The following is an 11,894-nucleotide window of genomic DNA, read 5'->3' on the forward strand; positions in this document are numbered from 1 at the left end:
GGGGGGGGGGGGGGAGCCCACAGGTAAGATGAGACGTCTGGAGTCATTTGCTCACATCCATTTTTACTTATGCTTAGGCTTACATTTCTCAGTTTGAAACTGAAACTAGGTACACCTTAACCAGAAAATGTTTGTTAGCTTCCATCTGAAAAAACACGTCAACCGGCACAATTAGCGTGACAATGACTGAATCATTGTTTCAACCCTTGGATATAGAATTCAAACATTTGGTTAAATTAGCATGTGTGACACCCCTGGTTAACGTATTCCACCTCAATTATATTTCTCTTCAACCGCCCTGTTATCTGGAACCTCTCCTGGCAATCAGAGGTGCTGTTTTCCCTCAGCCAATTTTATAGATAATGCAGCTTATCACCGCTGCGGCTAAAAAAGTTGGCAATAGAATCGGGCTCCAGTCTGCCTCACGAACGCTAATTGCCCCTCACACCCCTTCCTTTTTTATGCATATTTACCAACCATCACTTCAAAGAAATCAGCGGACCATTGAGACACGCTATTCGCAAAAGGGTGGAGAGCGTGGGGAGAATTGGATTAGAGAGACCGAATTGCTTCTCTGCGAATTAAAATTTGCAAACAAGCCAATGATAAATAAAGCCAAGTGTTCTGGGCCTGGTTTGCCCAGAGCGGCCGGACGGATTTGGGCTGAGGATGCTCCGGTTAGCGTCAAACCCTGCTTCCTCTCTCATATTTTAACACACAGATGAAGAAGTCAGAAAACTGTGTTCTGCAGTTGTTGTTTTTTATTCAAACAAGGCTTCATTGTTGCAGCTGCTTTGAGCAGAAAAATTAGAGCAAGCTCTCAGTCGACTCATCCCTCAAGACCTCGTCTAATTAAGCGGCGAAGTGTTGTTCGCGGGCGTAAATTAGCGCATCGCTCTCAAAGCAGAGCTCATTCTCAGATAGCAAATACGCTAATCACAGCTTTTGTTTAACCACCCAATTCTTCACGACAATCAAACAAGCTGAACGAGTATGTGAGGTGAAGAGCGGCAAACACTCACGGTGAGATGCAGTTGACGCGCACTCCTCTGTCAATCCATTCAGTTCCCAAAGTCTGGGTCAGTTTGACGACTCCAGCTTTGGATGTGTTATAGGAAATCTGCTTCTGAGGATGGGGCACTGCAGAGGAAAGAAATGTTTATAAAATTAAGTGTCTTTACAAGGAAAGACTTGGGGAAAAAAATGTTGATTGAGTTAATTTATAGCTATTTCTAGCCATCAAGCCCAATGAATTTCTAACCAAAGGTTATAATAAAACTTGAATGACTTGATGAATAAAATAGGTTTTGTTTGTTTTGGTCACTTAGCATTTTCTAGAATCAGAAATCTGTTTATATCACATTAAAATCTCAAAATAACTTGCACAGACCCCTTAACTTCATCAGGTATCTTCTTGCAGGTTGCACACAGCATCCCCTGACAAAGTCATACCTTTTGTTGGATGTTTATGTCTGCTTACAAGTTCAATTCTGGGTCATGAAATCATCAAAACCCATATTTTCAGGGATGAAATGCTAGTGTCAATAGCAATTTACTGCAAAATAATTATTTTCTTCTAAGTCCACCTCCTGTCCACACACTCCCCTCCATCATTTTTCAAAAATATATAAATATGGACTCGCTATCAAAGGATATTAAAAACTATCAAGCACATAATGTTTCTGTTGTGTTCTGTGTTTTCTGTGTTTAGTCCTGTCCCTGTCCTGTCTTCCCTGTTGATTGCTTCCCAGGTGTGTCTCATTCCCTGATTACCCTCCTGGTGTATTTAAGTCCATCTGCTGTCTGTGTCTCTTGTCGGGTCCTCCTTGTCATATGTAGAACGTCAGTTGTGTTCGTCTGTCTTACTTGTCTGCCTTACCTGTCTGCTTAAGTTCTGTGGAGTCATCATTAAATTCTTCATATTATGTCTGCCTGGGCCTACGAGTGTTTTTCTCACCACCAACCATTCCACATCATGACAGTTTCCTGTGCTAAAAACCACAGTAAGAACAGAGGGATTCTTCTGTGTTCATTTTTATACAACCGTTTTGCTTTTACCTAAGAAATTAATTGGTCACTTGCTGGAGGAAACGAGACATAAAATCAGAGGAAGAGCCTTTTTAAACTAGCACAGGTTTGACCATGCTATTGTATATTTTTCTGTTGGAAATGTTGATTTTAGGTCTTTTTGCACTGCAGGTCCTGGCCTGGACCCAGCCCAGCTCTCTTCGGCCCTGCACTCCAACACTGGTTGTTTTGCACTGAGCGGAGTATGACTATGAAGGTGGACATCATGTCATGTTGGTCAAATTCCTGCTAAACCTGTCGAGAAGATCTCCCCAAGAACGTAGAATATTTTCACTCATGGTTGTCATGTCTAGCTCATTTTGCATGCTCTTGTCAGTGAGGAAGCTAAGGGAAACATTCACCTCACCTTTGCGTTTAACTAAAGAAAAAATCTCCTCTGAGTGTTCTCTCTGAGCTGGACTCATGTTTGGTTCTGCTGAACTACTGCTGCGGCTTGTGGGATTTCCCTCGCTGAAGCAAAGCAGATGCAGAAACAAGACCTCGTTCAGAGTGTTGCCGACTTCTGATTGGCTCAGTTGGAGAAGTGGCGCTTTAATCCCAGTGTAGCACAGAGCGCAGATTTATCAAACTCATATTGATAAATCCTATTGACATACACACACATATATATTCAGTGTACCAAAGATGAATATCTCATAATTTAGGTGCAATTATAATAAATAATTGTATTATTTATATGCAGTTAATGGGACCACAGGCAGTGTATGTTTTGTTTCACATGTTTATCTGCTTGATGTGTGATGCCACAATGAGGATCCTCTGTTCAGCTTCTTTAATATTATTTTAACTGAAAAGAAAACAAAATGCAAATGAATATGTCATTATTATCATTTAAAAACTTATGGATAAGAATATGACAGGACATCGAGAAAGTCTAGTGCTCTTCTGACAGCTGACTCCAAACCAGCCCTGTCATCCTGATTGGAACCACAGCTCTTGATGTTCCAGGGTGGGACCAGGCCAATGCATAAATGCTCAATCCGGCTTGAAGCCAGGACCAAGCTTAGCCCCTTTTGCAGTACAAAAGAAAAATATCATTGCCACTTTCTGATGCAGCTTGGTTAGTTTGTTTGCAATCACTCAGACAAAGCACTGTTTTTTGTTTGTTGGTTTTTGTGTTGCTGTTTTTTTAAAGTGAAAAAATCTGGAGTTGTTTAACTGGGTCCTCCATTATTTTCTGTTCTTAAGTACACCATTGAAAAAGTCTTATTCAATTGCTAAGAGAACACTTTGTTCAGCATAATCTTTAGCTCTAATCCAACACAACAAATACCAAGACAACTTAATATATTTTTTTATAGAGAACGGGATCCTAATGTTACACTAATGTCTTAATGTTAGCACATTCCCCCATTGATAGGGATGCTAATCGCCACAACTGTTAGACTGTGGACCATTGAAATTTGGGAACCTGACAAAATAGAAGATTTGTTTGATACCAGCATTTATTCAAAGATGGTCTCAGTGCCAAAGGTGTGAATGAAATAATTTTTCACTTAATAAGCAACAAGTACATCTTACTTCAGTAAGGAAATTAAATTACCAATACCTGAGATTTGGCCAACTTGAGAGAAAACTAGATATTAGCTTCTTCTTCTTGTTTCTACTACACATATGCATATATACATTATAAAATATAAATGCCTCATGTCAAATATTGTTGCCATATGGAGTTAACAACTGTAAGTGAGTATTTGCAGATATTTTGTTGTACAAAAGTAATATTTCTCTTGTGTATAATTTTTTATCCAACTTGATGTCAGTGAGCATTACTCAGTACATTTTTTTTTTCACTCGATGCCTGGGTGAGGCATGTCCAGTGGGTGATCAGACAAAATGAGCAGCAACTGGACAATCCTTGGACTGGAGACAATACAAGCTCGCCCCAAAATGTCAAATTCTGTCACAAGTCATAATGCCTCAAATGTTGCAAGTTATGCGGGAGCATGTCATTGGCATATTGGATGTAGGGGTGTCCACTAGAGCCGTACCTGCATGGCTCAATGTCCATTATCGGACCATCGGCCATTTAAGAGTTTGTTTCCAATACTGCAAATCGACCTCATCCTCGTTGGCCATGTGTGACCACTCCAGGTCAAGATGGCCAGGTCTGGCTTGTCCATCTGTGGGATCAGCTAAGACCAGCAACACACACAGTTGATGAGACTATTGGTCTGCACAACAGACACATCACAGGGTAGGAGTTAGATTGTCCGTAGCCGCCTACGAGAAGCCAACTTGGTCACAATCAAATTCTTCAACCTGACCCCTATCATGTTCAAATGACTGTTGAGCCATTACAATGTTAACAACACGATGTTATCAATGATGATATGAAGATCAGTAATTACTGAAAATATATTTTGAGTTTTTCTACATATCGCAGAACCCAAATGTTCATAAAACTCTTATATGTGAGATGGGGTGTTTATGTTTTTGTTCAGTGTATAGCAAAACATTTATGGTGTGTGAACTATTACAATAGTGAGTTAAAGATGTTCTTAATGGGGGTCCCATGTATTTGTAGATTTTAGCTATCCCCAGGCAGGTGCAGTACCAGCTAACTTTCAGTTACTAACAATGTGAACTGTAACTCATAACAGCTTTCAACTAGCGCTAAACTAGCTTCACAGTTTTTAATGAGTCTGGACTGAGTTTAATCATTTCCATGTTAATTTTGAAAATACCCAGGTTCTTCATGAAACTTTCAGATTTAGAATGATTAGATGAAAACACAAAAACAGTTGATTTTCAAATTTTTTGTAGACTTAAAATATTTTCCTAAAGAGAGTCAACAGCATTTTGCTGTATATTACAGCATGCTGGTGCTTCTGGGCACTACATGAAAAGTTCTTTCATTTGCTGCTGGTAACTCTGCGGATGAAGTCATGTAAAATTAATTGCTCATAATGCCCAGTTATGCTATGTCCTCAGCAACAAAAGTGGGGAGCCATTTGTTTGCCCTGACCATCACAGATGCTGCACACTGCATGGGACGCCGGGACAGGGGCTCATTTTCTGCTGGTTGATTAATCATCACAAGGAAGGCTCCAAGTTACATACAACTTTAGTAGTTAACCTCATCACCCACTGATCTGACTGCCAAATGGTTTCAGTGTGAGACCGGGATGATAAATACCGGCCAGCTGTGGAGAGGTAAAAAAGAAACCCGTCTTGGGAAATAAATGGCTGGGAGCATTCAGCTTATATTATTCAGTCAAAAAATGTGCATGCTAGAAGTAGAACATTTTGAAGCGATGAAGAAATAAACGAAAGGATGATGAAAAAAATTAGGTGGATTGCGTGTGGAATGTCAAAGGGAATACTAACAGCGGGTTTGGGTTGTGCCGGATGAGGCCGGGCTAGGACCTGAGAGGAGCAGGCGAGAAGGAGCAGAGCCCACAGCTTACACGCATATTGAAGGTGAAATCCAACTTATCAGGACAGGAAAGAGAGCTTGCAATGCCTAACAGCACTAATCCTAGCTCAAGACCCGATGATACGGCTCCCAAATATCATTCAGAAAATGCCTTCATCCTTTAAATAAACGTGCATTGATGTTTTTTACCGACTTAAAGAACAGTAATCCCCCGAAGAAGGGAAAAGGAGGCTGAAGGCAGCGCATTCTCCAAAGCCCTCTTTAACATTCACCCAGCTACTTACTGCTCCGTTTCTGGGTGAAAACATGCTCTTTATCGCGTACGCTTACATTTTGAATACTTCCGAGCAGATAAGAAGTTCAAATGATGTATTCATCTCCCCAGAATGAAGCTGCTGTTGCAGAGCCTATCACCATGGAGGCGATTTGGGCAGGTCAGAGTTAGCGAGCCACACATCCATCATCAAGATCAACACACCGCCTGAGTTTTTTAGAAATTTAAAACAATGATAAAGTTTTTTTTTTTTTTTTTGCTTTTTTGCTGCATGAATGTTTTGAGCTCAAACAAATTTTAATATTGAACACAAATAATGTAGGAATTACAAAATACATTACAAAAAAAATGCTTTAATGTATTCGGGTGAAAGAAACAAACGAAATACACAGCAAATTTGGAAGTGTGAATTCAACTTTGAAAGGGTCTATATTGGTCAACTCTTGATTGTGTTAAAATGACACTTGAAAGTGTTATTTGTGAAAGAGTTGAATCAACACTCTGTCATGATTTGTGAGGTTGAGTGGTGAGGGAGGATGCAGACAGGACCCAGGATGAGGATGATGATGACCAAATGAATAAACCACAGAACGGAACAACAGGCAGCAAGACGTTACACGACGAGGATCCGACAACAGACAAAGACAACAAGTGGGACTAAATACACTGGGAGGGTAACCAAAGAAAAAAGACACAGCTGGGAACAATCAGGACGGCACAGAGACTCAGAGGGGTAAACAGGACACAGAACCCTAACACACCCTAACCCCAGGTCTGTGCTGTAAACAACCATCCCCCACTCAGTAAACTGAGAAAAGAGAAGTTAAAGCCGAACAAGATGGCTATTAATGAGAACTGCAATACATGGAACTGAACGAACTGAATAACTTCATTCACTTCCTCTGCTGCCATTGCTACAATTACTGCAATTCCAAAACAGCGCAGAAAATTAGTAGAACACCTTGAAATTCCACTGGAGAAATCCAGATCAATGGGAGAAATTCCAGACAGAGAACTGAAGGGAAATGAGAATCGAAAGGAGTTGTGTAATACATCAGGGCAGAACGTCTCACTTTCCAAGACACTTTCGCCTATTTCATGTTGTCATTGTATCTTCACACTGGGCTAATTTGGTTTGGTCTTTTTTTCCCTCTTATTGAATGAAATTATCTAAAAACATTTTCCCCTTTACTTTGCTTGATATTAAAACATTTTTTGAAGCATATAAAAAGCAAAAGTCTTTAAAGGGGCAAATAATTGTGCATCACATTAGATACTTCTACTCCAGTCATGTCTGAGGAAAGGAAGAATAAAGCTGTGATGGTCAGAAAGTGTGCAAGTGTGGTGATACCAGGGCGCACACACACACACACACACACACACGCACACACACACCCTTTGATGAAGCAGATGGATAAAAAGCTGTCATTGTGCATTTTAATTGGACGTTTACGGGTGCATTTCCAGCTTCCACTTGGTTCATATGGCTCCCATCTGATTACACATTATGACAATATTATAACAGATGTCTGGAGCGATAAAGTGAATTCCTGAAGGGCTGGACGTAATGCGGGCAATTGATCATTTTCTTAAAGCAGTCTCTATTTACCAGCACGCTCATGTATTACAGTTTGCCTCCTGCAAATCGGGACTGGTAGAGGAAGTGAAGGAGGGGGGACCCATATGGCACACCATTTGACAGGGCCAATCTTTTAACCTTTAACTTTAACCGTCGATGAACTGCTGCACCAGGCGTGACTTTTGCTAGGCCCTGACCAAAACTCTCAAAGTATCTTACGCTGCTCAAACAAGGCCTGCAGGGCTCATGTTGGTGTTATTTTTTTTTTTGCCTCTGCACAGGAGCCCTCCCCTCCCAAGTTGGACTTCAGATTGTCTTCCTCATCCGCCGCGAGGCTCTGGAGAGAGGGGATGTTTGTTATGATGCAAAAGTGCCTTGAAGAGATGCAATCACGACACTTTGTGCTTTTTGCTGGAAGCGGCGGCAGATGCCTTTGGATCTCATTGGAGCAACTGAATTTAAGTGAAAGCTGTCTAATCTTGTTAGCGACAAGAACCTTGTAAATAATAACATAAAAAAACAAAAAAACGCAACAAATACCTCCTTTCTACTGAGTTTGAAGTGTACATCCTTTTCACGCCAAATCAAGAGATTAAATGCTGACCCTGAGCAGCTCCAGAGAGAAAGAGAGGAGAATGCAATCATTACTCACCTATTATACTGGCCATGGAGGCTGTGTTAATAATCTTTCCGTATCCTTGCTTTAACATCACTCGACCAGCCACCTAAGGTGAGGATTCAGAGGAAAGAGACACGTTATTACTACAGGCCGCACCTAGAGGCTGGAAAACGTGTAGTTTATCAAAGGAGATAGGAGCGTATCGGATGTGCCCAAGAGGAGCTGAAGATTTGGAAGTTGTGCGTTTAGATGTGCAGCTGTGGGTTTTACCTTTCAAAGCTAAAAGTTTATAAGTGAAGATAAAATATGTGTGCATGTTTATTAGACTTCGGCATTTATTGTGATAAATGTCTCATTGTGATAAGTTTGTTATGGTGAGGTTATCGCCATAACAATAAATTCCAGTTAACAAGGTTTAAAATTTCCCAAAACATGTTTTTGTCGAGATTATTTTTTATTTTCTCCACACTTTTTTTTTCATAGGTACAGGTACGACAGGGAAGTAGGGCCGCTGTAGATAGAAGAAAAAAGGAGTACATTTGAGTACAAAATGAGGAAATATCTGAGGTTCAAGTTGAAACTGTGAGAAAAAAATCTGAAATTTATATATTAAATTTTCTAGAAAATTTCCTAGAAAAAATTTGGAAATTTTCTGAGCTCATAAAGTCGAAAATTTCAGGCTTTTGGACATTTCAACATTTTTTTTTTTTTACAGTATTTTTGAGAATCTAAAGTTTTTTGATGGAAATGTATTCTTCCTTCTTTTTCTACACTGGACCTAATGCACCATTACATACAAGGTAATCGATAAATTTAAAATTCTAATGCATGTTAATGATCCAAATCACTTTTTATGTGGCTAGCATCCTAAAGATGCATATTACAAATTGGAATGTTTCTCAAGAGAAGTATTTGTGTTTGTGGGACTAGAACTGTCATGCTATACAGTTACCTAAAAACAAAAACAAAAGAAAAGAGGAGCACTGTCACTTTTATCCTTAGCACAATAGTACTACAAAATTTTTCATAAAACTAATTCCATTGTGCTCAATCATAATGCTGACAAATTCCATTTTCATCTTTGATTCTGATGTTGTGCAGTCCTATGTGTGATAACAGGGAGTAAAAGAATATCTACTCCGCATTGATGAGGGTCACCAAACAGTCTAAAAAAATTCCAGTCAACGCTTTCTCTGAAAGTTTATACCTTATATGTTTTTAATGATTTTGAAGCCCTAATTTTTTACAACCTCGATGTAGCTTGATAGTTATCAAGCTACATAACTAGACGTGGGCCATTTGGCCCATGTCTATTGTGCCCTAGAGAAAAAATATATACTTTAGTATATTTCAAATACATTTAAGTACATTTAAGTGTACTACCTATAAATACATAAGAAGTATACTAAAAGTATGCTTGTACCAATGTTGACATTATAACTTTAAACATACTTTAATAAAATTGTACCAAAATACACTTTTAAGAAATATATTAAATAAAAGTATACTTTAAGTGAACAAAATATGTATTTTCTCAAGTGTATATTTAAGACATTTTAAATATCTTTAAAATATGTTTTAAAGATATTTCAAATATATCTTTGAGCATACATTTTAAAATATATGCTCAAAATCTTTTTGAATTAACTTAAAATTCACTTAACACTTACTTTAAATAATTAATTTCAGTATGTTTTAAATTACATCTCAGTGTACACTTTAGGCTAATAAAGTATGCCTTTTTAGGTGCTTTAGTAATCTCTTACTATTTTTGTTAAAATGGCAGAGAATAAAAAATAACAGTCCTTATAATGGAACTTGATGTAATGTTGTTTAACAAAGTAACTAATGTGTTCATGCCTCAAAATATCAAACATTGACACTTTAGTGACAGAGGTGCTACAACAAAAACAATACCTGTCCTTAACACTAAATGTAGCAGGTATGTTCAGTTTTACATCTCTCCGAATATGATCTGTTGTTTTCAGTTTTTTAACTAAAACATGGAAATTTTCTTTATCCAGTTCATTTCGGATGTATGATGTAAGATCTATTAGTGAATGGCATTAGCTCCAGTTCATACTCCAGACCAAATGGTGGCAGTAATGCACTCTGTTTTTTTGAAAAGCGCCATAAAAAGTACAGCCATGAAGCCAGAGAAGATAACAGATGCTGTTCAAATTCGCCATTTTTACTCGCATAATATTGCCTTAAAAGTAGAGAGGGCCTTGACAATAGTTACTAATTTTGGTAAATTCAAGCTGGTGACGTCCTAATCCGAGTTGGACGACAACACAACTGGACAACAACCGATGGAAATGAAATGTGAGTCACAAAAGGAGCCCGAAGGGACGAAGGCTGCTAACGTGTTGCTAGCTGGTGGTAAGTTTGCTTATTAATTATCTTTGTTTAATTATAAACAGTACAGTACACATATAAGCAAACTTACATTGGTTTCAGAAAAAAATACTTTATCAAATTTATTGTGACTTTTATGATTATTACTATAACAATCATTCAGCTTCATGTTATAACTGCATGGAGGTTGTTTGTTGTAACTTAATGTACTTTTCTTCATAAACTTAACCTGGTTTTAATTAAGCTCCATATGACAGAGAGACTTTGATATTGTGAGGTTGTTGTTATAACTCGTTCATCAATGTTTTTATCTTCAACATATTTTTGCAGTCTAAGCAAATGAAGATGAAAGAGGAAGCAGAGAAATCAGGTGTTAGGAAACCTAAAGGCTTTTCTGTCTCAGTAGAAGCTCTGACTCCACCAGATCAACAATCGGCTCCGAGGATGAACCTCCACATTGTCCTCATGGTGGAAGGTTTATTTATTTATTTACTTTTACGGAGCAGCTGGCCACAGTTTTAACAGCAAAAACTGGTGTGATACCAACAGTGCTTAATAAATATGATTTGATTTAAAAATAATTGGACAGAATTTATTCCCCTTGTTAATCTACCATTTCTCTTTCATGCATTTTATTCATGACTTTGTCATTGTATCATCGGATCTGCGGCCGTATGTCTTGGACACTCGGGTGAAGAGAGGTGCGGAGATGTCCACCGACCACTTCCTTGGTGGTGAGTTGGCTTCGGTGGTGGGGGAGGATGCTGGTCAGACCTGGCAGGTCCAAATGTCTTGTGTCTGCTGCGAACGTCTGGCGGAGTCCCCTTTGAGACAGAGCTTTACTCCCATCTCCGGCAGAACTTCCAACACATTCCGGGGACATGGGGGACATTGAGTCCGAGTGGACCATGTTTCGTGCCTCCATTGCCAAGGCGGCTTATCGGAGCTGCGGCCACAAGATTGTCGGTGCCTGTTGCTGCGGCAACCCTCAAACCTGTTGGTGGACACCTTCGGTGAGGGATGCTGTCAAGCTGAAGAAGGAGTCCTATCGGGCCTTTTTGGCCTGAGGAACTCCAGAAGCAGCTGATGGGTACCGGCAGCTGAAGCGACATGCAGCTTGGCTGGTTGCTGAGGCAAAAACTCGGGCTTGGGAGGAGTTTGGAGAGGCCATGGAGAAAGACTTCCGCACGGCTTCGAGGCGATTCTGGTCCACCATCCAGCGTCTTGGAAGGGGGAAGCAGTGCAGCACCAACACTGTTTATGGTGGGGATGGTCTGCTGCTGACCTCAACTCGGGACGTTGTGGGCCGGTGGGCGGAATACTTCGGAGACCTCCTCAATTCCACCAACATGCCTTCTGTTGAGGAAGCTGAGCCTGGGGACTCTGGGTTGGGCTCTCCAATCTCTGGGGACAAGGTCGCCGAGGTGGTTAAGAAGCTCCTCGGTGGCAGGGCCCCGGGGGTGGATGAGATCTGCCCGGAGTTCCTTAAGGCTCTGGATGTTGTAGGGTTGTGTTGGCTCACGCACTCTGCAATATCGCATTGACATCGGGGGCAGTACCCCTGGATTGGCAGACTGTGGTGGTAGTCCCCCTGTTT

General features: G+C 40.0%; 1 protein-coding gene across 1 annotated transcript in view; it reads right to left on the reverse strand.

Annotated features, from left to right (window-relative positions):
* Window positions 1–11,894, reverse strand: part of LOC106941653 (NADP-dependent mannitol dehydrogenase-like) — a 24,195-nt gene that overhangs the window by 3,848 nt on the left and 8,453 nt on the right. Inside the window, exons 2-3 of the mRNA XM_015024725.1 lie at window positions 7,973–8,045; window positions 1,023–1,140 (exon numbers count right to left, since the gene is read on the reverse strand). Of these exons, the coding sequence (XP_014880211.1) occupies window positions 1,023–1,140; window positions 7,973–8,045 (191 nt within the window). The remainder of the gene's footprint in view (window positions 1–1,022; window positions 1,141–7,972; window positions 8,046–11,894) is intronic.

The sequence above is a fragment of the Poecilia latipinna genome, unplaced genomic scaffold (genome assembly GCF_001443285.1).
Source record: "Poecilia latipinna isolate Pla-1442-1.1 unplaced genomic scaffold, P_latipinna-1.0 Scaffold3792, whole genome shotgun sequence".
NCBI lineage: Eukaryota > Metazoa > Chordata > Actinopteri > Cyprinodontiformes > Poeciliidae > Poecilia > Poecilia latipinna.